Source organism: Nestor notabilis, unplaced genomic scaffold, assembly GCF_000696875.1.
Source record: "Nestor notabilis isolate BGI_N333 unplaced genomic scaffold, ASM69687v1 scaffold2573, whole genome shotgun sequence".
Taxonomy (NCBI): domain Eukaryota; kingdom Metazoa; phylum Chordata; class Aves; order Psittaciformes; family Psittacidae; genus Nestor; species Nestor notabilis.
Window position 1 is genome coordinate 176,108 of NW_009922219.1, and position 23,886 is coordinate 199,993.

Below are 23,886 nucleotides of genomic sequence, written 5' to 3' on the forward strand. Positions count from 1 at the left end.
TTAGAATTCATATTGCAAAGAGGGAAGCTGGAAGAAGAGAAGCTGGAGACCATGGCTCTGTAGCTGGAGCTTCATTATTTGTCCACGTAGGGCAACATTAATTAAGACCACACTGTTGTACAAACGTTCTTTGTTTGCTAGATTTGCCTCCACACATCTACACTTCTGTGTGAGTGCAGAAAATCAGGTCAGTTGGCAGAATCAGATCCTGACTTGCCATTTAGCTTTTAGCTGAAGTTCAGGACCAAGCTTCCAGACCCAGATTTACCCACCAACCTGATTTCCGCCCCATACTTGGATAATCCACAGCTGCATGTCAGCCTCCCTTCCATATCTCCTTTTCCATTTGAAGGAAACGCACATGCAGGCCAGAAAGGAATCACAGCATGGCTTTTAGGAAACTAGAAGGAAAGTGAGACAACTAAATACTGATAGAACTACACACACTTGAGGAAGAAAGAAACAGAAGTGAGAGGGGTGACACAAGACCACAAAAAATACGTATTGACCACTGACCACAGTTTCTTTCTTTTTTACTTCAAAATGTAAGCCCTGGTGCATGTTTCATTCTTCTTTTGCAGTCATCTCTAACAAACAGTGACATCATCTTTGTGAAGTTGCATGCCCCTTGGGAGGTCCTGGGCAAATATGCTGAACTAATGAATGTAAGAATGCCTTTCAGGTAAGTGTAGTTGTATTTTGTCTCAACCTCCAAAATCACACTATACTGTAAAGCTAATGTAATAATAACACCAAAATGCACATGGAAAAGCGCTTCTATAAGATACTACACATCTTCAGAAAATATAAATGGGGTACCTTAGATACCATACTTATTGCTCTATCATGTTAATGCCTGCAATTTCAATACAATACTGGTTTGAAATTAAGGTGAGCTGTAGTAGTGCAGCTGTTTTCATGGGGTATTCTATCCTTAGGCCCTTTAACCCCTTCAATGCTGGAGCCCCCTGCATACTTGTGCGTTGCTGTTTTTTAAATGGACATTTCATTGAAATCAATGGGAGGTCAAGAAGATCCAGGTACGTAAGGCTGCACGGAAAGTGCATGTCTGTTGGACGTATCTGGTATGTTCAGCACCTGTAAACTGCTTGTATAATGTATAATTATGAAAATACAGATTATAAATAAGTATCCCTTCTAATAGGAGAACAATTCAGACTGTAAATGGTTTTTTCTGTGGAGAAAAAAAAGTAGTTATATTAAATGCTACTGATAACCAAATTCATTTCATATTGTCATTCAGATTTTTTTTTATTATTCATTTATTATTATTTGCATGTTGGGCTATGAAATTTCCTATGTAAAATACTGATTTTACTCTGCTGGTTATCAGAACTGTTAAAATAACATAAAGACTTCCACTGAAACTGACCAAAACCCATAAACTGTGAGCTCTTGAATCTTCTTTCAATTAGCAGAGCTTATAGATGTAAAACTCCATTGATTTTAATGGAATTACTCCTAAGCAAGAAAAGCATCAGACCAGAACATGCAGCTAGTGAGTTGGTGTCCTTTGCAGGATTTCTTCTGTTTTCTTCTTACTTAAGGATGAAATATGCCTCTGGTATGAGACAAGCTGTAGCAGTGAATTAAGGACAAAATTGTAGGCTTATTGTGTACATATTTTGGTTTTAATTTTCACAGCAGATCTTCAACTGTCCTTTCTTTTCCAACCTAGTTGACTCTATGATTCTATGATTCTTGTGCTTAGTGCTAAAGAGAAAAATATAAAAGCTATCACAAGTCATTGCATGATTATATTATTTTCAAAAAGTGTTCTAGCTATAGAAACAATGGGCTGGATTAAAAGTATACCTCCTTTGAATTCTGTGTCATTACTTGAGATGAACCTACCCCAGTAGTGGGATAAGGTCTCATGATAAAAAAATACACGAGAAACTCAGATTTTAGGCACTGTGAGAAGCTTGTTCTTTCCTGATCTGAAGTCCCTTTTTTGAAATCTCTCTCTCAGCAGATGGCAAAGTAGATGCCATTCAGATTATACAGAAAGCATTGAAAATACTAAAGGTTTCTTGAGCTGCTTCAAGTTCACAGGTTCATTCTTTCCACACACACAGAGAGAATTATTACAGTACTGTTAAGAGGAAATCATGGTGATTTACTAGTGTCTGCTGGGTCGGCTCTTAAATTTTATTTTAAGAGCAATGGTACTGTTTACCAATTAAAAACAAGGACCAGCTTGTTTACAAAATGTCCACTAGTCTAGACTGCCTGTGTCCAGATGCCCTTGTCTAACCCCCTGATTTAGGGGCTACTGATTGCTTATAGCTCCCAATATTTTAGGTTAGAATTGTCCAATGTCCATGCATCAGTGAATAGTCCTTGCTGTTTCAAAGCAGGAGTGACAAAACAGTGGATATTTGAAGGAATATCAAGAAGTGGATGGCACCTTCAGAAACACTTGGCTTTGACATTTGTCTATTCCCGCTGAGTAGAGCAAGATAAATAACACTATCTTGTGGAGGAGTTGGCTGAAGAAGGCTGGCCACCATGAAACTGTTTTGAAAATTTCTCTTCACCAGCACATTATGGACACTGAGAACAAAATAATGTCAAAATTGTATGCGTTATGTAAATTGTAAGTTCTGAAAATTAACTTGGAATACTAACTAGGGTTTTTACTATAGATTATAAAGCATCAGTGCTGTGTTATTATAGAAAGCTCCCAACCATGCTTGCTTCCAAGGCACTGAAATCTTCCAGTAAGGAGCATCAGTCTCAAGCCCACTTCTAAAACCCCTCAGATTTTCTTAACTTTCATGAAGACATGATCTCTCTGCTGAAGGCAATGGGTCAAGTCCTGATGGCTGTGGTGGTATAGGCACACGCAAGGAGAGCAAGAGCTGCTAGAAGCAGAGTGGGATGGGAGGTGGACTCCTGGTTCTGGTTAGGGGGCCACCCTGCCCTATAGGTCTGGTTGGGAAACAGGCCAAGAGCATGGTCAGCATGTGTCTGCTTGTGCACCCTTGTCTGCTCACTTGTTCCCCATGTGCACTCCCACACAGCTTATTGCACTGACAACAGAAATCAGCTGTGCCTGTATGAGGGGCAAAGGGAGTGGCTGCATACTTGTGGGGGGTGTCAAGCACATGCTCGATTGTTTGCATAGCCAATATTCTGTTTCAAGGGATGTCACCCTAAGAGCAAGCACTGGTCCCAGTCGGTACTGCATGTGTTACAGCATATTGAAGCAGCAGGTACTGCTTTCCTAAGTGATTCCCCCTTGTATTTCACCAGATAAAGTTTTTTACCTTTGGGTCCCTGTCATTCACACATGACAAACAGCAGAAAAGGAGAAGACAATGGGAAAAGTATGACCCTCTGGCAATTCAAATGCCACCAGAGTGTCTGTGGCTTCCTGTGACAGTTCTGTTAATCTCTCTTTTAGTCTCTTCCTCCACCTCTTACAGGCTTCTGTCTTCAATCTCCTTTCCTTCCTTGCTAGTTCATACTGTAACTGACGATGGGTTTTCTTCTCGACTGGCTTCATTTTTGCTGTTCTTCCAGGAGAAAAATCTATTACCTGCACCGTCGATACAAGTTCATGAATAGGTGAGTACGATTCTTATGCCAGCCCAGTTTATGTTCATTTCGGTCCAATAAAAATGATGGTTAAGGTCAAGCTGGAATAAAAAGTTTATTAGCTGTGTTTATAGGACGGGAGGAGGGAGCAATTACACACTAGAACATCTGCAAAAACAAATACAGAAGTTTCATTTTTAAGGTATCTGCAATGTGAAGAAGGCAATTCATCTTATCAGTGTTGCCTTTTTTAGGAGTAAGGAAATGTTTCTCAGTCAATGGAGTCTTTTAAAGAAGAAGCAGTGTGTTAGTGTAAACACCTGTATCTCCTTCTTTTCATGTAGCTCATTAGGGAATTTCTTGGTGTTAAAATATCTCAGCTACAGTTGTTTTGGGGATTTTTTTTGTTCTTTTTTTTTTGTATTTCCATCATTTCCATGCACCTTGCTTACTGGTAATAGTGATGCCATTAATTATTTATTGCTTCCTCTGTGGGGATGCTCAGTACTTCGTTGATAGATAGGAAAGCAATGAACCAAGTTCATCTCTGATGTAACTTTATTGAGCTTGAGAGAAGAGTATTTTTCAAGAATCTTTGAAGTGCTTTCAGTCAGTTATTAAATATCTTCAAGGTTATATTTGATGCCTAGTTTATGTCTGGCTCAATGCAGTGAAAAATTTCTAATGCTGCAGTTTGCATTTTCTTTTTGATACCTTAGACAATTAAATGAAAATATCTCTAAAAAGCCTAAAAAATACACATGCTTGGCAAAGACCACATCATATGTTACCATTTAATGGCACAGTGTTGTTGATGTACCTTTTAAAAGGGTCTAGCATTTGGTTTACTGTGTCACTCTGAGGTCAGTGGAAATATTCCCATGAACCTCTGAGGGAAGAATTAAATTTGGAAAATCTGCATTTTGGAGTAAACATCTGTATCGCTTTGCAGACAGTGTGGAGTTAAGGCATTTTACCTAGTCAGCCCAGGCTAACAGACGCACACCATTCTTATAAAGCTTGCTGATCGTCCCCCACTTTCCATCCCTGCCTTACAATAAATACTATAGCGGCTGTTAACTTTGGAATTTGTCTTGATTTTAATTAAGACATGGCTGCTTTGACTAAAGCAATAGATAGGAAGGAGTAGGTGAAGATTCTAATGTTTATATGTGGTGTATGAAATTTTCCATTCCTTTTCTTAAGAGTCAGGATGTGATTTGAAATCATTATGGGAAGAGGTATGATCTTTTTCTGGTATTTTAGTTCCTGAGTGATGAGGCCACTTGGCTAAATTCAATTTTTATGTTCAGGTCTATACATAGCTACTTGAGGAGGAAAAGCTGCAACTGAATAGTCCCAGTGGGAAAAAAAGAAAACATATTCAGCTTTATTTTCATTTATGTGAAACTCAGATATACAACTTCAATAAAACTATCTATTTCCTCTGATTCTAGTTCAGTGAAGATTACAAGTAACTACAGCCTTGGTCAATTTTTTTGAGCTTAGCCAAGGATTGTATTGATGTTTGGGCAAAATTTATTTTAAAGAGGACTTTTGTTACAAAGCAAAGCCCAGAGCTGGTCACTAGCAACTTGTCAACCTGACTTGAATTTCCTCTCTTAAAAATTCTAGTGATCTCAAATAACAAAATTGCCTTTATAAATATTAGAGGAAAGGAAGAGTGTGGTACCTATACAGTACATGCATTCTGGCTAAAAACTAAGACAATATCTAGCTCTACAATATGTGTAAAGCTCTAGCAAAGCTGACCAGCAGATAAAAATCAGTCTCTATTCAAAACTTCGAAGTTTTTATTTTCCTAACTTCCTTTGAAAAAACAATTCAATCCCTACCCCACTTCCTAGTGAGAAAATAGTTTCTTTGAAATTATTTGAGAAAACTATTTTGTGAGTTAAGCTGAATATGTATCTTCAGAACAAGAATACTGAGTAGAGACTAGACTTGGAGAGCAGGAGCAGGACTGAAGTTGAAGAGACTCTGTCTTTGAGATACTGTGAATTGAGATATTTTTTTTTTCTGTATGAGGCTAACAAATGTTTTTAATGAAGGATTTTAAGAAGGATATAATTTTCAGATCTTCCTCTCTCCTCTTTCATTTTGGCTAACTGTACAGTGCCTCATCACTCCATGCACTCTGTTGTTCTTGTGTAGGGTGCTCTGCTTTCCAAACATCATTCCCCTATTCAGCTGAGCATATAAACTTCTCTATAAGGGAAAATAAGGCATGCATTAGCCTTGAAAAAGTGATAAAACACAGCAGATTTTTAACACTGTGCGTCTGTGTTTGTTAGCATCAACACCACTTTTTCAGCTTTTTTTTTTAAAGAGATTTTCCAATAGAGTACAAAGCCTGTGCTGATGGCTGATGACACAGTTGGAGTGAGCTGAAGGCAACTTAGGAATCTGGTCATTTTTATTTTCAAAGAGATAAATAGGTTGTGTTTATTTCTTTTTTGTCTAGGAATGGCTGTACTGTATGTTCTGGGCCTTGCAGAAAAGCTTTGCAACCTTCTCAAACCTGTTTGCCAGAAGGCTCACTGAGCATGCCAAGTAATCTTAGCCTTGGGAATAGCAAACCAGTCAAATTCTGGGTACACTCCATGAGAAGCCAACATGAATAATGCATTCTTCTTAAGTGGGGAAATCACTCTGTGCCTTCATGCGTGCATGTGTGGTATGATAAAACTGCAGCACGCGTATCTCAAACATGCACATTGACTTGAAGGATGAATGGGAAAGAATTGCAGATTAGGAAGGGTGTTAATAGCTTGGAGAATTCAAACGATTTTAGTTAACAAATAAGCATGGAACAGGATATTTAGATAACCCTTCTGCCTGATTCCTCTTCCTTTTCAGAGTCACTAAGCCTGCTGAATACACAAGAATGTAGAGCTTGTGGCCTTTACAGAGGAAAAACTGGAGGTCAAGAGACAGGGAATTCCCCTGTAGAGAACTTACTTTTCCTTTGTCGTTCCTGTCAGTGCCTGCACAGATTTGCTCAAAGCTGTCAGGCTGGATTTTACAGCTCCAGAATTAGAGTTGGTCAGGCCCTTTACAACCCTGGGATCAGACATTGCCTGCACTTTGCAAACTGCCTCCTCCTGTGTTCTGTACTGCTGGGCCAGTGCAAACACTGCCCATGAAGAGTTGATAATTAATTTAGTGTCTTATGTTATGTTTGCATGCACATTCCACCAAACAGTCCTGAGGGTAAGTTTGCACACCTCCCCATGCTATTCCCAGACTGGAAATACACAAATGGTAGCAAACAAGTAGACTAATTTGGTTACAATTTTGAAATGTGTCCATGTTTAAAAATTACCATTAGCTTTCTTACTAAAAAAAGCTCTCTCTGATGGGAGAGGGTTGTATATCCTAGGAAATCTTATATGTATTTTAAATGAAAGTTTGCTAATAATTTCACATCACTTTCCCACACACTTAGCTGCTTGGGTATGGATTGCCCTCCCTCAAAATGACTGTGCAGAGCTCACAGCATCTGCTGGGCACAGAGTTATTGTGCTGACTTATGTCAAAAAAAGAAACAACTACATTTCCAGTCCTTGAGCTTCACCCAGAACTGGAGTTAAAGTTCAAAGGATGTTGACTCATGCATGCCCTTTAGCTCCACTCCTAGAAAAAGCCAGCAACTGAAGTATGCGCGTAGTCTATAATTTGTAGTCTATTATTTTTGCAGGCAGGGATCACTGATTATGACTTGAGGATGTTAAGAAATGAGACAGTAGGGCTCATTGTGCCAGACATATCTCATCTTTCTTATGTGTTTTTATTATATACTTTAGGTTTTATTTGAATTTGGTTTAAATTGTCTCCTTCAATCAGCTCTGGTTCTTCCCTCTGCCTCCATTTCAGTGTGCATCTTTGAATTAGTGAACTTACAGTTAAATCTGCCATTTCTCCATCTTGATCTTAGCTTGCTTTTACATTCTAAATGTAAAAATCTGTGTGATAGTCACCTATTAATCTACACACTGAATATTCTGGTTTCACGGAGGTTGTAGTATTGTAAGACACTACAACTGAACAAAATTAACAAAGAAGTAGCCTATTTTTTATAACATCAATTGTGAGGTAAGAATCCATACAGACAGCAGTAAAGGGATGCAACTTGCTGGGGTTTAGCTCCCAAAGCTTCCTGTCACGGTCTCTGCTGTTCTAAAATTTATATGTCCAAAGCCTAATACGTCACTTAAGCCTGAAATTTAAATTAACTGAAAAGCTGAGAAATAAATAAAGGCTTACAGAGTTGCTAAGAGCCTACTGGGATTAATAAGTTTTATAGCAGCATGTACCATCACAATTGCTTTTCTGTTTAGACAAAATAAGATGCTCTTCTCATGAAAGCCGGTTATTAACAATCAAGTTCAGCATGTAGAATTTGGTCTGCCTCAAGAAAACCCCAAAGACATTGCATCTTTTCTAGTTGTAAATATTAGGTGGCCTAGTTTGCCAACATGTGTTCTTTGTAAGTGCTCTGTAAAGTAATGAAAAAACACTATCTCAAATGCTCATACTTTTCATCTGCTGCAGGATCGAGAAACAAATAAGCAGGTTTCGAGGATGGTTACCTAGAAAGCCAATGAAACTGGACAAGGAGACACTGCCAGATCTGGAGGAGAATGACTGCTATACTGCTCCATTCAGTCAACAAAGGATCCATCAGTGAGTGTTTTATTACATCTTAATTACAAAATGAAAACTTATCCTTCTGTATTCACCTTGGGAAAAATCAATTCATGTCTTTGTGCCTTCAAATTAGTGCCTTGTCACGAAAAAAAAGAGAGCATATACGAACAAGAGTAATTTTTCATTCTGCCTTGCTGTTGTTTGCATTGGTAAACTGATAGGAAGGGTTTGTTAAATGCTGTGGTAGTTCAGTTAACATTCCAGCTGTTGTTTGGCACTCCTTTTACATCATTGCAAACTTTGAAGCTGTACTCCCCAGCTGGCCTGACATTTTCTCTTTTGCTTTCTTCGTAGTCTTCCTTTCCTTCTGTGTGGGGACTGATAAAATGCTGGCTGAGCTGCCCTCCTTCTCCCAAAAGGTCCTGGCTCTGACAGGATTCTTGTGTTCTTGTTATGCTCCAGCCTGTTGGCTCTGTCTGGTTTACTCGGCTTCACTAGAATTTTGAAACATAATGACTTGTTCAATATTCATCTAGCGAGTTGCATGCAGGTGTTTTAATTGTTTCAAGAATTTCAGGGTATGTTGGTAAGCAGAGCATTTAAGGAACATCTTTAGTGTGTGCTTTTAATCTGTGATTGTGGAGTGCAAGTATCAAATAATTGGAAATGTAGAGTTTAAAAGAATCATTTTATTAGTATCAGAGGTGTATTATGTTGGGGTTCACTGATTTTGTACAAATTGCTGCTTGCTTTGACCAAATTACAGCTTCTTCCAAGAAATACATAAACATTCTGTTGAAAGCGTATGTATAATGAGCCAGTAATAAAGATGCTTGCCTATCCCCAGACATGCAGAAAGTATAAGTAGAAATTGATTTTTTTATTTATCTTTAACCCAACACATATTAACTGATGTATCAATTACTGTGACTTGCACCTTCATTTGTTTGAATCACTTGTGCCAATGGAGGGTTTGATCACTGAGAAGATGATTTCTCTTGTGCCCAATGCTAAGTGTAGTAACCTTCACAATTGCAATGCAATGACAGTGGAGGCTACATAGTAGTCATGGCCACTTACTTGTGGAGTTCCTATTGTCTTCAACAAGTACATCATCCTGTAGGCTAAAATAACAGTGACAGTCTCTTCTCTACTTTTGGGCTTTTAGATGTGACTCTGCATCTGCTTCCATCACATACTTGTGCCAAAACTGATTCAGACAGAATGTGCACAGGACAGGGAGGGTCCCAGGCCCACATCAATTCTCAACTGGCTGACCTCAGTGTTGTTTAAGACTTCAGCCAACACAGGGACATTTTTGAAGAAGGAAAATGTTTGTAACGTATTGAGTTCTTGAAGTCCTCAAAGAATTGAAAATAAATACAATGCTTTCAGTCCTTGTGCACTGTGGGAAGTTGGTAGCTGAAAAATGTCACTAGTGTCTGCTTTTAATCAGATCTTCTGTTCAGATTTTGAGTTTCGAGTTTATAGTAAAAAAGATAAAATTTTCTTGAAATCTGGGATCCTAACTGAGAAGAAGAGATGAGTGGGAAGTACATTAAACTATTCTTGAAGAAACAGCCACACGAGCCTAAAGCATATAATCAGTCTTCTAATTACACTAAGAAGGATTTTTCTGGCTATTGAAAAAGTATTTCTGGAGAGCAAGATATGTGCTTTTTCTAGTTGAACATATCTAGGATTTCTGTGTTGTCATAAATAATATTTCTACAAGACACACTGAGCAACTTCTTACTGGCCATGTAGTAAGTCATTCACAAATACAACTTGGAATTATAAATCTCCATAAACTGAGTTTTCAGGTGAGATCTCTGTGTCCTCACTGTAGGTTTTACACATACCATAGCTGGAGAATTCTTCCTTCTTTCCTGGTTTTATGTGCCTCTAATTTTCTAAAATTTATTCCTCAGATATTTGTATGAGCTTGTCCAGGTTTCATGTTTGTCCAAATATTGCAATATTGCAATTTTAGCCTGAAATTCCTTAATTCTTACTTTCTTCATAGCCTCAGACCTTTTTCACTTCATCAAAGAACAGGTAGTTTATCTTTTTTGATCTAGTCACAGTTTTGACATCCAGGTCTCCAATACGATACAGATGTTGTTTCTAACATAGTCTAAGTACAGTCTTCATTTGTGATAGCTGCTTTTAAAAGTGTAAAAAGACAGATGACAATACTTACAATACAGAGTTTGGGGAGGAAAATAGGACCAAAATCAGCAAGGCCTGATAAGACCTTTTGTAAATAGGAATGAATATCTTTGACATATTGATGTACAATGAGCATGTGAAGCTGTAGTAGACCATATTGATGGTCTTTTTCTTTCTTGCATTTTTCTTCCCATTCAGGTGGAAAAGGCCAGATGTGAAAAAAGGCTAGCTTTCAGGAAAAAAACTACATTTGTTCTCAGGGGCACAGCTAGGCATCTGCCTTCCTTCCCAAACAGGCAAAGAAATGCAAGAATCACATTTGTAAGAAGTGCCTGTAACTTTCGCAGCCTAGCTTCAGGTTTTCTTTTAAAGAGATTATGGTACATCACGAAGTTATCAGTACAAGAGAAGACCGAAATTCATTTTATTTCTTAAGTAATAGGAAATCTCTTTTTGGAGGAAAGAAACTCTGCCTGGCTGAGGCAAGCATTTTTTTGGAATTGTGTGGAATTCAAAATGATAATTTTCTGAGTAATATCTGTGTTCTGCAGCCACAGCTTGGGAAGGACTTTATTTATGCCAAAGCGTTTGTTCTGAAAATTATCAGTTACAAGAATATGCAGTTCACAATGTGTGAAAAAATGTTTTCCATCAGACAATGATGATAATTAGTTATTTTTCTACTACTACTTAGTTATTTTATGTAGTGAGATGCTCATCAGTTGGGAATAGGAACAGTAGTAATTAGCTGCAATTTCTCAGATAGCTGTATAATAGCTACGAAAATGCTTTTAATTGCTGTTTAGAGATTTCAACCTTTATATCAGGAGCTATTTCTCCTCTTTTTTTTCTTCTTTCTCTTCCAAAGGCAACACTCTCAGGTTAAATATTAATCTAATATATAATTGAATAAACCACTTAAACATTTATCACTTCAGTGAAAATTAGGTTAAAAACTTTACACACTTAAGAGGACTAGGACAGTATCTGGATTAATTAAACGAAGATGCCCTGCATACCAGGGGTTAATGGAGTTATTCTCATTTGTAAGATGTCCCCTTGTCTTACATGAGGATGCCATCGTGTATCTTTGTCAGATTTCCAAGATATGGGTCTCTCAGGCTGGAGTTACATTGCTGGTGCTCGGTTTGGCCCTAATAAATTCTATCCCTACCAAGATTGTCTGTGCCCATGTTCCTCTGAGCTGCTTCACCCCAAGATCATGGGTGGGTCAGGGAGCTGCTGCCACTGGTGATGAAGCACAGGGCTCTGTGGACACTTACTCATTTTGAACCAGAATGGTCGTTCTTGTGTTTAAATACATCTGTGGTATCATAAATACACATTTTCAATTTTTTGAAAACAGGGAATCAGTTCTGTCAGATTCCTGCTCTTAAACAAAACTTTGTGCGACCAGACTTGGAAATGCCTTGGTGTTTTAAATTCTCTTTGTTTCTGGAAGTTTTAATCGCCTTGAAAACTGAATGAAACAGGGCGTCCCTGAAAAATCCATAAAGTTTGTTCTATCTCAGATGAATATTCCTGACTGAACTAATTTAAACTAAGAAGTGATCTGGGTGATTTGGGGGGAAAGGGCAGAGGAAAGTGGAGGAGAGATTCTGCACTTTCACAACTCTGTTTTACTTTAGCAGTTTTGAGGCTGTGATGTGCCAAATCTGAAATAGATGAAGCCACTAATACATACCAAAGTGATCCTGGTTTAGACACATGATGTGAAAAATCCCTTAACTGTTAATAAACATTGTCTTTTAGATAAACAAAAAAGTCAGCTGCAGCCTTAGAAGTCAGGCAAAATTAAAATAAACAGAAAGTAATAATTATATACCCATTTTCAAGCAAACTACAGGGATGTGTGCTGATATTCTCACTGGAATGGTGCAGGCTCATCTTGTTGCTGCTACTACAGCTGATGATTTTCTTTGATGTTAAATGAGGTAAAAACCTCCTATTGCTTCTGCCAACAACAGCTAGCTACTGCCACGGGTTTACCTGGGAGTGCAGAGTGTTGGACATTTCTCCTGTACTAAAGAATATACCTCTCATATGGTGATTACTACTTCGGATGATACCTCTCCTTTCAGTTGGTCCTGTTTCCAGCAACTGTCATTTGCTTGGAACATACTTTTTAACATGGTGAATATCAGACATAACATCAAAGAATGGTTAAGGCTGGGAGGGACCTTAAAGATCATCTAGTTCCAACCCCTTGCCATAGGCAGAGACACCTTTTACTAGACCAGGTTATTCAAAGACATCAAATGTTTCATTGTCTGGGGATCTTGTGTAGCAAAGCTGGACATTCATATGTACATGCATACATCCTTAGTTTGTGGCTCTGCAACTAGGCGATGGCTGTTCAGCTTTCAGCTTGTATATCTTACCAGTAGAGCAGAAAATAGCCTTTCCCTGTCCCTGCTCCTCAAAGAGAAAAAAAAAAAAAAAAAAAAAAAAAATTGAAAAGTAACCTTTTTTGGTTTTTTCAATGGTTTACCCTGAAGGGTTTGTACAACCTGCAAGATTACCAAAGAGAATGTATGAACAGGAATTCATTGGTAGTTTGTTCTTGGCTGAATTCACATTAGAGGATCTTCTTTAGATGACAGTTAGCTTTGTGGTGCGTTGTTATCCATGGAAAGATAGTTTGAAATCTCTGGTTCAGACTCAAATTAAGAAAGCTACAAATAGAATTTCAAAGCAATTAACCTTCACCAACTCTTCGTGCCACTTACAGTATGAATGTAAGAGCAATATTTCCACAATGACATTTTTAAAAGGGGCTTTAATTAAGGATCAGCTCTGGAACCTTTCCTGCCAGAAGTGCTCTCATTATCTTCATTTGGATTTTCCTTTTGAATAAGGACAGCTCACACAAATAAGACTTACAGGACCAGGCCAGCAGTTATAGCTGTTGTGGAACAAATCACTGGCTTTATTGTCTACTATGCATTAACTTTATGGGTAATAAAAATAATAGTGTGTTAATCCTTACTCATTTTTTATCTTACGAATGAGGTGACAGAGTGATCAAAACCTTCAATGTACGAAACTCTTACTAAGCCTGGAAACAAGCTCTTTGCTCTCACGAACATTTAAACCCTTTTACTTATTGAAATTCTAACAAAGACAGCAGAAACAGAACAGGTGAGGAAACTTCCATCTGAAAGCAACAAGGATTAAAAACCTCTCTAGAAAGCCTCTGCCTTATGGAGTTTATAGCTCAGTAATGTCTGATGAATGTTTATCTACAGCTAGCTTGGAAATGTCTTCGGCTCTGGCCCCTGTGAACTGAAATTTGATGGGTGAGATTCTCCATAGACTGAGGAAGTCTTTCTCCTCTGAATTCCTCATTGGATGCTGGAGACTGTGAAATAGCCTTGATGGCTGTTCTATGCATATGGATTTACCAACTGCATTCTGAAAGAAGACAACCTGGAGCAAAATGTTTTGGAGGAAGAAATGCCCATGAAGCATAGGAGAGAAAGGTTGTGGAAAAAAAGGAAGTCCTACACTGAAGTGCATGATACTCACCTGACAAGAGCAACTCCCATGATTTTTGAGATAAACTTAAACTTCCCTGGCATTGTCCTTATTTCTGTCAACATCCAGCTGGGATGTTGTAACACATAGTTACAAGTACTTGAGATATTCTCAACCTTTCAATGCCTCCCATTCATGTCTGCCTGTTCTTGTTTCCTGTGCCAGATCTCCCTTCCCCCTTGGTTATGGTGATACTGCTCTTTCTGGGGCTACTCTACAGACAGTTTCACAGAAATTACCTAAGTACTTGAGTTAAAGCCTGTGATTTTTATATTAAAAAGATTAGGTGGGGATTATTTTTAACCTTTGCCACATGTAATTCCGTCCCAAAACTCCTTTTTGTTAAACTGTAGCATCTCTTCTGCATTCGTGTCTCCATGAATAATGTTGGAAAACACTCCTCCTCTCCCCCTCCTGCCATCATATGCCTATTACTGGCACAAGAATAGGCAGGGCAGAACCCCTGCAGCTCTTATACATGTGTTTTAGAACTACTTTAGCTTGTTCTGGCAGTTATTATAGAGGTGTTGACATCTGCTTCACAGACACATGTGGTTATTCCTTCTTGGCCGTGTGAAATCAAAAGCTATAACAACACAATTGCTAAATTTACAAATGAATGCAAATGACAAAAATGTTTCTTTAAACAGGTAGATGGGGTTTCTTAGTAAGATTGCATAGTGTTTGATTTTTTTCCCTTTTTTCATTCATGACTCATGAAAACAGAAGTGACTAAGTGCAGAAAAACTATTAGCCTACTTGTCTGAAAAAGTTTTGAAATCACTACCTGTAGTTGCAGTATAACATAGCCATGATAACAGGTGGAAAAAATAACTTTATATCACAAGGAAAATAGATTAACATTATTGGTGCTAGCTGGATCAATCTTACTAGTTTCCAGATAAGGTCATTCAATTCTCAGTTGAATCCTACTAGAACTCATAGCTAAGTCAGAATGAAAAATTACTGTGCTGTTTTGGTTTCATAAGTTATCTTCACAGTTTTTTAACATTCGGTGCAGTCTGAGAGGTGAGATCTTGGAGACAAAAGTCAGGCATTAAAAGAAAATTAAAATTGTGAAAACCACTAACTGTTCATTTCTGGTTTACTACTGATTTTTAATTTGTTTGTGCTACTACTAAAATAACGTATACTAAAACAACTAATACAGAGCTCCATCTTCAGCTGGAAATAATGCTATTCTGTATACTTCAGAGTTTAGGTTAGCTTTTTATGTGATAAAGCATTAAGATTTGTGTGATGACAGTATTTCCTTATCAAAATCCTTTAATAGTTATTATTTTACATACTGATCCCTTTCAAATAAATTTGGTACAGATGTAGCTGTCTCAAAAATAAGCAGAGTCTTACTTTATGAGTATCAGCAGCTTGAAATGGAATAGTGGCCCAAAATTGTGCCTATGCAGAAAAGGCAGTGGCCAGTGCACACTGTTGTATGCTGTTTGGTAACAGTTCATTGGTCAACTGGCACACACATGGGGGTCAACCAATATGCATAAATCAAATCACCTTCACTGTAGGATACTGTGGGACACATGTAGGACTTTGGGATTAGTAGGGATGTGGAGGAAGCAAGAAGTACAGTACTGAGTAGACTGTGGACACAGAAATGACCTGTATCTGGGGTGGAGTGGGAAAAGAGACGCTAGATAGTAACCTCTAAATAACAGTCTTTTATACCTCTACTTTGGGAATTTTTTTGCTATCTGCCTTTGAAGCCAAACATAAGGAACTTACAGATTGTCTTGTATGGAAAATTTAGCAGAGAATTTTGATAATAAAGAGGGAGCATATGGAGTCCCCAAAGTCCAGAGGTTCAACTTCTTGCCTGTACTTACAAATGACAGGAACTGCAAAGCCATATATGATTTCCCAGTCTATCCTGAAGCCCTACACACCTCAAGCAACTGTAAGACTTCTTTAGCAGTATTTAATTGACGAGTTAAAACAATACCTCTAAACACTTAAATTTTTTGCCTTTTTCCAGTAATTATGGCAATGATGGAAAACATTTTATTGCCTTGAGTATGTATATTGGGATTAAGAAATCTATTTAAAATATACTATGCCTACCAATGTAATCAATACGATACATTCTGTGGCTTTTTAATTTTTAAATTTCCTAGACTCATCACAATTCTGGCTAAGTTATTAAACCTGCATTCATACATAACTCTGTATGTAGTTTCCAAAAGCTAATTCTCTACTCTATTTAAACTTTCAGGACTAAACATAGGAGGAAATAATATTTTCCATTTCTAACATAGTTTTTGATTTTCAATAAGAGGGGTTTACCAAGTAGATATTTCCATCTGACTCTTAATTGTAAAGCATGATAAAAAAGCCTGAAATAGAAATCAAATGTGAATTTCTACAGCTGCATCTATAAATCTTACTCTTTTGCAAATTTTTGTGCAAGTACTTTGTAGTTTTCAGTGAATTACCTAAAAGTGCTGCTTAACATAATGAATGCTTAAATATCTTTGATATTTCTTCAGACTTCTCCATGTAATTCTTTGTTAGGGAATGAATACTGTTACTGACATCATGTCATTTAATCTGGTGTTCTTTAATCTTCCTTGCACTTGCTCACATAGTGAAGATTTTTAGTGATCTATAGAATGTAATGGAACTCAGTATTTGCTTTGAATGTGCTACTGTATATTCCTGAGATGCCTTTTGTTTGTATTTTTATATAGCTTCATCATACACAACAAAGAAACTTTCTTCAATAATGCTACAAGAAGTAGAATTGTACACCATATCTTACAAAGAGTGAAATATGAAGAAGGAAAAAACAAAATTGGTGAGTGCTGAGCAATGTGCTTTTAAATATGGGTACTAAGTCCCACTGAAAAAAAGAGAAGTCTGCCTGGGCTCATAACAGACTTCTGCTTCCTTTTCAATCACCTCAGTTTTGAGCTGTTTACATCTTGCTCACTGCTGTTGTAGGGGCTTTGCCTACAAGACCTAATAATTTCCCTGTAATATCAGGCTGTTTTTACAGGCACATATGTCACCACATGGGATTTATCACCTCTGCAAGGGAAGAGACTGACTTAAGCAAGAAATTTGTGGATTAAGGACCCTGGAGAAGCAGATAAACTCATGCCAAAAAGCTTTTATTCCTTCATAAAAATGTGTTTGAAAGGATAGCAAGATTTGTGCTGCTGTACGTCTCAGTCTGTAGTGCTTCTCCCTGGATACCTGTCCATCCCTAAGGGAGATGGAAGGTTCTGAATCTCTGTAGCTGCTGTAAGTCAAAAGGGAGTTAACCAGTGAACATCCTCAGGATGCCACACATAACACTGGCATCACTTTCAGATAGAAGGTGGAGCGGACCTTTGGAGAGGTACGTATGCAGATCTAGGAGAGCAGGCAGTAGCAGAACAGAGATGGAGTACAAAACATTGGCCATCTTCTGTCTCGTGATACAGACAACATACTGCTTGAATACCACATAGAGACTGGGCCATCACAGAGAGGCAATGCCCATAAACTTCTGTGGCCTACTTCATTGCCTTACTGTTTAAACCCTGTCCTTCCTCCAGCTGTAGAGAAACATCCCATAAATTGTTTCTTTCTCAGTTCCTGGGATGAGGGCTGCAATAGCTCTGAGAATGACACTGAGCAAAGGGGAGAGAAGAAAGAGAAGAATTCATGCATGCTTGCAGACATTGCATCTAGCACACACAGTAGCAGTCCCTGCCTTCCTCAAGATCCCTCACGTATCTACTTGTGTTTTATCTGTCATGAACATAAGTTTGTGCTGATGACTGGGCAGAGCAAAGCTCTGTACAGGTTTTGGTTTTCTGCCAGAGACTGTGGGAGAAAGCATATTCTGCAAGCAGATACTAATGCAGTCGCTGAAAGTTGAATTAGTATTTCTCATTGCTGTGTTCTTGTTGCTGTCATTCCCCTGTGAATTAGGAAAGGAATCAGGACTCTTTGCCTCTCAGTCCATGGGGTTCAAATGCCTTCAGGCTGCTAGTGCCAGTATTTAGCTTTGCATTGCCTGATAGTTGTTCAGTCCTATTTTGGTGACTTTTCAAGTGACATCTCAGCAATCATCCATTATTTCTTTCAAGGTTCTCATTAAAGAGGGACAAGGCCTGACCGAGTGGGGTGTGTGATTACTTTTTTTGTGCCAAATAGCAGTCCTTTTGACTCAGGTTCAAATATATTTTCTGGTCTTATACTACTGCAGCCTATCTTTTTCTTATTCTATCTCTTAGTCCAGCAGATTTTATAAGACATAAACTAAACATGTTTTACAATGTCGCTATCAGATTAAGAGTTCCAGTTGCTTTACTGGCCTGCAGTTCAAAAATGTAAAGATCTTCTCTGAAGTTTTTTGCTCCCAAGAAAAACAGCCTTTCATCTAAATAGCTTCCTGAGACCATGATTTATGGGGTCAAAATTCAATCCTGGTGTGAGGTCTTGATTTCACTGAAATTACTCTAAAGATGGATTTGACAAATGAATCTTTAAACTTCTGACATAATAAATGATAAAAGATGATTAATATTTGAACAAATCTTTGCTTGTATTATATCTTCATCAAAATTTACAAAAGATTAACTTTTCTACATTTATCTTTTACTGTTAATGGGCTTCAAGCTTCATTTAGCCAGCTTATGAAAATGTGTTTTGGTTTTTTTTTTTGCTTAGTAACTTTTCTGGTCCTATTGGTAAATAATTGGATACTTTTTGATTCTTAGGTCTGAATCGATTGCTCAGTAACGGCTCCTATGAAGCTGCATTTCCTCTTCATGAGGTATTTTTCTCAGCTTTTTTTTTCTTTTTGAACAGACATTCCCCACAAAAATTCTTAGTTGTGTAATCATTTATTCTCAATCCTACTAATGTTATTACTCTCTTTCATTCTGTGTCTGGCTCTGACATCCATCCCATTTAGTAACACTTTTTTCTTGGATTTTTTTTTTCTTGCAGAAAGAGATGAGAGTGTTGTTCTAGATCTATTCTGTAAAAAGTATTTGGGTTTGATAAATCAGTATGTTTTCACAGGAAAAATATCATGCTGTGGTTTTCTCTTTGAGATTCTTCAGTTTATAGCCTTTGACTTAAACACCATTTGTCATAAATTTCTTAGGAAGAATAATCTCAAATCTTACTGAGGTCAGAGGAAATTCTCCTTTTAATGTTGTATTTAGCTTTTGAAGCACAAGAGTGGACTTTGCATAACTTCTGTTATCCATACCGCTAGTGACAGAGATTTCTCAGATATTCTTTTTTGCTGCTGCTGTTCATTAATGTCCAGATTTGTGTTGTAGGGAAGTTACAGAAGTAAGAATTCAATAAGAACCCACGGGGCAGAAAACCACAGACACCTGCTCTATGAGTGCTGGGCTTCCTGGGGAGTGTGGTATAAATACCAACCACTGGATCTCGTGAGGTAAAGCTTTCCTGCTGTTAGTATGTCCCATTATAGGTGCTTTGAGCATAAGTTATCTCTTACAAAAAAAAAAAAAAAACATGAAAAGCTCAGTTGATTCATGTTGTTTTTAAAAACTGATGCTGAGGTCATGGGAATTCATTGGTGCCACTACGTTCAAAGTTGTATCTATAGAGGAGCCTGTAGAAGGAATTGAAAGTGAAGTAAGTTTCCATCTAGCATTCCTTGACACCATGACTTCCAGTGAAGGGTTTTCAGAATACTTAAAAGAACAAAAAAAAAAGAAGAGAGAAATCTCTGGAGGCTGGGTAGACTTGCTTACATGCCTGTCCACTGCAGTAGTTCCTCCTCAGAGCATGGCTTGGTGACAAACAGGCTTTTTATTGACTAGACCTTCTTTTTTACTAAAAAGCAGACACAGAAGGAGCCCTAGATGAAATCTAATGATGCTTACAAATGGTATGGACCAGAGCTTACAGAGTGTGCTACTGAGTTCAGCAGCAATAGTGGTAGGTGGGTGGAAGTCTCTCTAGTACCAGCTCTCTTAAACCCAGCCCAGCTACATCACCACAGCCTGGATTTGTATTCATCTTGCAAGTAGCCTGCAAAGAAGAAACACTGAGAAAGCCCAAAAGTGACTCCAAATTCTTATAGCCCTTTTAAATAATATTTTCAAATAGGCTTGCATGTGCTCATAGAGGATTACGTATTTTTTTATGCATATATAGAGAGCCAGAGCCTTTACTAATCATGTTGGCAGAAGTACTATTGGGCATTGATGGGCTTTTTCTACTTGAAGAGAGGAATATGAAGCTACAAGGGCCTGTTAATAAAGTCTTAAGATGTATGGACATCACTGAAAATATTAATATATTGGCCACTGGGAAGGGTAATACAGAGCATGCAATTGGTCCAGCATATTAATTTCCCCTTTTAGAAGTCCTATAACTGACAGAAACATTTGTTTTTATTGATTCTCAAAATTGTTTCCAGATGGAAGATTTTTAGAGGGTGGTCCTGAAGGTGGACAGTGTTATTGACTAAGGCCATATAAAACCTCTCCATTTCATTAAATAGGAGATGTTCAATTTCCATGGATAAAAAGTTCAGAGAGAACTGTAATTAAAAAATTTTACTAAGTCATATAATCTTTAAAATGCTTTAGAAAACAAAGTATTTTAACCTCATAATTTAATCCTGAAAGCTTCTTGTTTCTTTTTTAATACACTGGCCTGTACAGAAATACGGAATTTGTGTCAAATTACACCATGGAAATTGCTGGCTTACAAAGGAGCCAAAAGTTATACTGAAGTTTTTTATGTTTAATTTTGCAGTAAGGTATTAATGTCACAAGTGTAAACAACTTATCTCTACAATGTTTTTTAATCATTTGTCCATGGTGGTCAAGGCTACTGTTCTTCATTAACATTTCTTGTTTGTGAAAGTGGTGTTGAGCCAATATCTGGGGTTTAATTGGTTCACATCTGGAAGGTTTTTTAAGCATGAGAATAAATAGTAACAAAATGAGCAAAGTTAGACACGTGATTGTTCTGGACCTTGGTAGCAGCCTTCTTGAGTAGCCTGGGTTTGATGTTTAAGATTTTGTAAGATGCTTTAGTTTTTCATCAGACAGTGACATCCACATATTTTTACACAGCCGTTTTATAAAACAAGAACAGCAATCGAAATAGCAGACTCCCTAGCTGAGGTCATGGTGTCCTGTGCCTGTGGTGGTTCAGAATAGGTGTTCACCCAAAGAGGAGGGGGACAGGGGAAGCTGTGAGGCTCCCTGAGCATTGACAGGAACGTGAGTCTCAGTAGCCTGCTGTTTGCTGCCTGGAGCACACCCATAGCTGCGATGAATTTACTCAAAGGGGCGTGACAGGAAAGGGGAGGGAATGCCTTTTTCTTCTCACATCACAGGTGCTAGAACCCTCTCATTTCCTTAGCTCCTGTTGAATATTTTGTGTCTACTGCGACTCTCAGCAGCTCACGTGTCTAGTGAGCTGGAGATTTTTCCCTTAAGAGTTGTCAACACCAGCAAGACCTGCTGTTCATTTCTCTCAGAAGTATCTCAACGTGCATACTTTAAACAGAAGATTTTTTAGTACCAATTTTGCAGCAGAAGTAACTTTTTTTTTCCCCTGTGCAAACAGCTATGTGGGGTGTGCTTGAAGGGAATAGTGTTTCCATCTGTACAAAAGGAGTGAATGTATGTTAGTTCTTCCACAGATATCGGGCCAGAATTTACTGTTGCTAGCTGACATTCCCCTTTGTTATATGCTTTAGAAAGCCTAAGGAGTACACTAGGTAAATTATCTCATTAATAGATATTTCCATCTTAAAGTCAAGATGCCACAATGGGAAGAGAAATTGTTTATACTTTAGTACTGGTTTATTTTTCCCTTAGTTGCTATAAAGAGTCCTTAGATCTCTGGTGCTGTCAATTTGGTGCCTCCCAGATTTCATTTAATCTCATCAGCTGGCTGTTATGAGATGCTAGTCACTAGAAATAAATGGGAAAAAGTCATTTGAGGGGAATTGCATGATTCTGCTTTCACTCTGCTTTGAAACATGTGGCAGTATGAAGGCACAGACTTGGCATATTTGCAAAGGCACTCTTATTAATCAACAGATGTGGTACCATGATTTTAATTACACTTCTGTTAGAATTTAGTATTCATAGTTACTTTAAAAGAATAATTTAAGATCCTTAGAATTGATAGCAATTGGAAAGAGGCAACTTTATATGCTCTGGGACTACAGGAATCAAGGGAAGAAGTTGCACTGATTCCTGGACACTGGATCACTGCTGCTTTCCTCTAGGCTGTGCACAAATTGCTTCTCCTGCTGCTTGTGCATGTTATCTACAGGAGAAAAAGGGAGGGAAAAACTATATTTATAAAGTGATTGTAAAGCTACCTAAATGAACCTGGAGGCAAAACTAATGCCTGAGTAATTTTCATGTAACTCTTTGTTTACATTAATTGGCTTGTTTTTAAGCTGACAACTCCCTTTCAGCCTGCTGTCATGAGAGCTTCATATGACCAAAACACCTGTTGGAAAGCTCTAGCTCCCTCATAGCTTGTTTCTGTAATGTAAAAAGTTCTGTATAGGATTTCATTCTAACCTGCAAAAGGATTAATAAAGATAGTTATGTTTTTAGCTTGAATCCAAACCTGCCTGTGTTCTAGTTCTGTGACTTCCTTCTAGGTGTCCTGAAAGCAAAAGTTTATATAATGAAAGTCATTATATACAGAATAGTCTGATATCACATTTCATGAGTCTGAAATCAGACTTTGTAGCTTGATACTTTTCAAGAATGTGCCTTATTGATAAACATTGAGATTGAAATCTTGGCCCAGTTGAGTCAATAACAGTTCTACCGTTGGAATGGGGTGAGGGGACAGACAGTTCATCATTAAGGTAGGTGATAGGCTAGCATAAAATTGTGCAGCTCAATTTATTTTTTATTATAGCATATATGAGGATAGGAGAGATGGATTATTCTACTGGGTGCATGGGGGTTTATGTCTGCTTTTTAGGTTAGCTGTGGAGGAAATATTCTGTAGGAGAACAAATCATTTTTTCCTATTCTTATTAACAATCTGAATTGGATGGTAATAAGTTAAAAAAAGTTGGCAAAAATGTGAATGTTTATTAGTGTTGGAAAATTTCAAAGAGGCTTTCAAAGAGCAAAGTGATAACAGGGGAAATTTAAGTATAAATAATGCACAGTGATGCACCCTAGAATTCTCCACATACATTACTGATTTCTGGCTAAAGCACAAGCATGAAGGTAAAAGAACTGCCATCACTGTTAAGACCTATATGAAATTTCTCTTCTGTATGTAGTGACAGAGAAGAAACAGAGCTTGTTTTTGTATTTGGTGCAACTTCAACGCACCAAATGAGTGCAGATGAGTAATTTTGGAATGAGTGGCAAAGGTATCTCTCAACCATCTTCGTCTCCTGAGGGTCATGATGGTCCAGGCTAACTCAATTATGGAGTGGGATTAATGTGGAACTGCTCTGAACATGGCACCTAGGAAGATCTCCAAAGACCTTGTTACTGTCATAGTTTGTTTCTGTAACACTCAGCTCATGAGCACTCTGCTCTTACTGTTTCTGAGCAGAGATTTACAGAAAAAATATGCTAATTATGGGGTCATAAGAAATTAAATCTTAACTTGATCCTGGTGCAAATTACAGTAGTACAGCCTGTGGAATACCAGTTGTGAAGCAAAGGGCAACTCACAAATGTCCTTTTCCTTACATTGCAGAGATTTGGGTTACTCCCCACCATGTCCATTCTTCTTTATGCAGACACAGAACTTTGCTTGGGCCTTCATTTAGGATGAAGCTGTTAGATCTCTAGATCAAAAAAGAGTACTGTGATTTGCACCATTTAGAAGGAAAGGCTCAACAGGTTAGGAGATGAAGTTTGTCATGAATGTCTGTTGGCTTGGGGGGGGAACAAGGAG

The 23,886-nt window shown here is 37.9% G+C and overlaps 1 protein-coding gene across 1 annotated transcript in view; it reads left to right on the forward strand.

Moving 5' to 3' along the window:
• ANO4 (anoctamin 4) overlaps positions 1-23,886 on the forward strand; it is a 130,212-nt gene that overhangs the window by 62,645 nt on the left and 43,681 nt on the right. The window contains exons 6-11 of the mRNA XM_010011507.1: positions 582-682; positions 3,550-3,594; positions 8,140-8,271; positions 16,686-16,792; positions 18,708-18,763; positions 19,281-19,402. Coding sequence (XP_010009809.1) covers positions 582-682; positions 3,550-3,594; positions 8,140-8,271; positions 16,686-16,792; positions 18,708-18,763; positions 19,281-19,402 — 563 coding nt within the window. The remainder of the gene's footprint in view (positions 1-581; positions 683-3,549; positions 3,595-8,139; positions 8,272-16,685; positions 16,793-18,707; positions 18,764-19,280; positions 19,403-23,886) is intronic.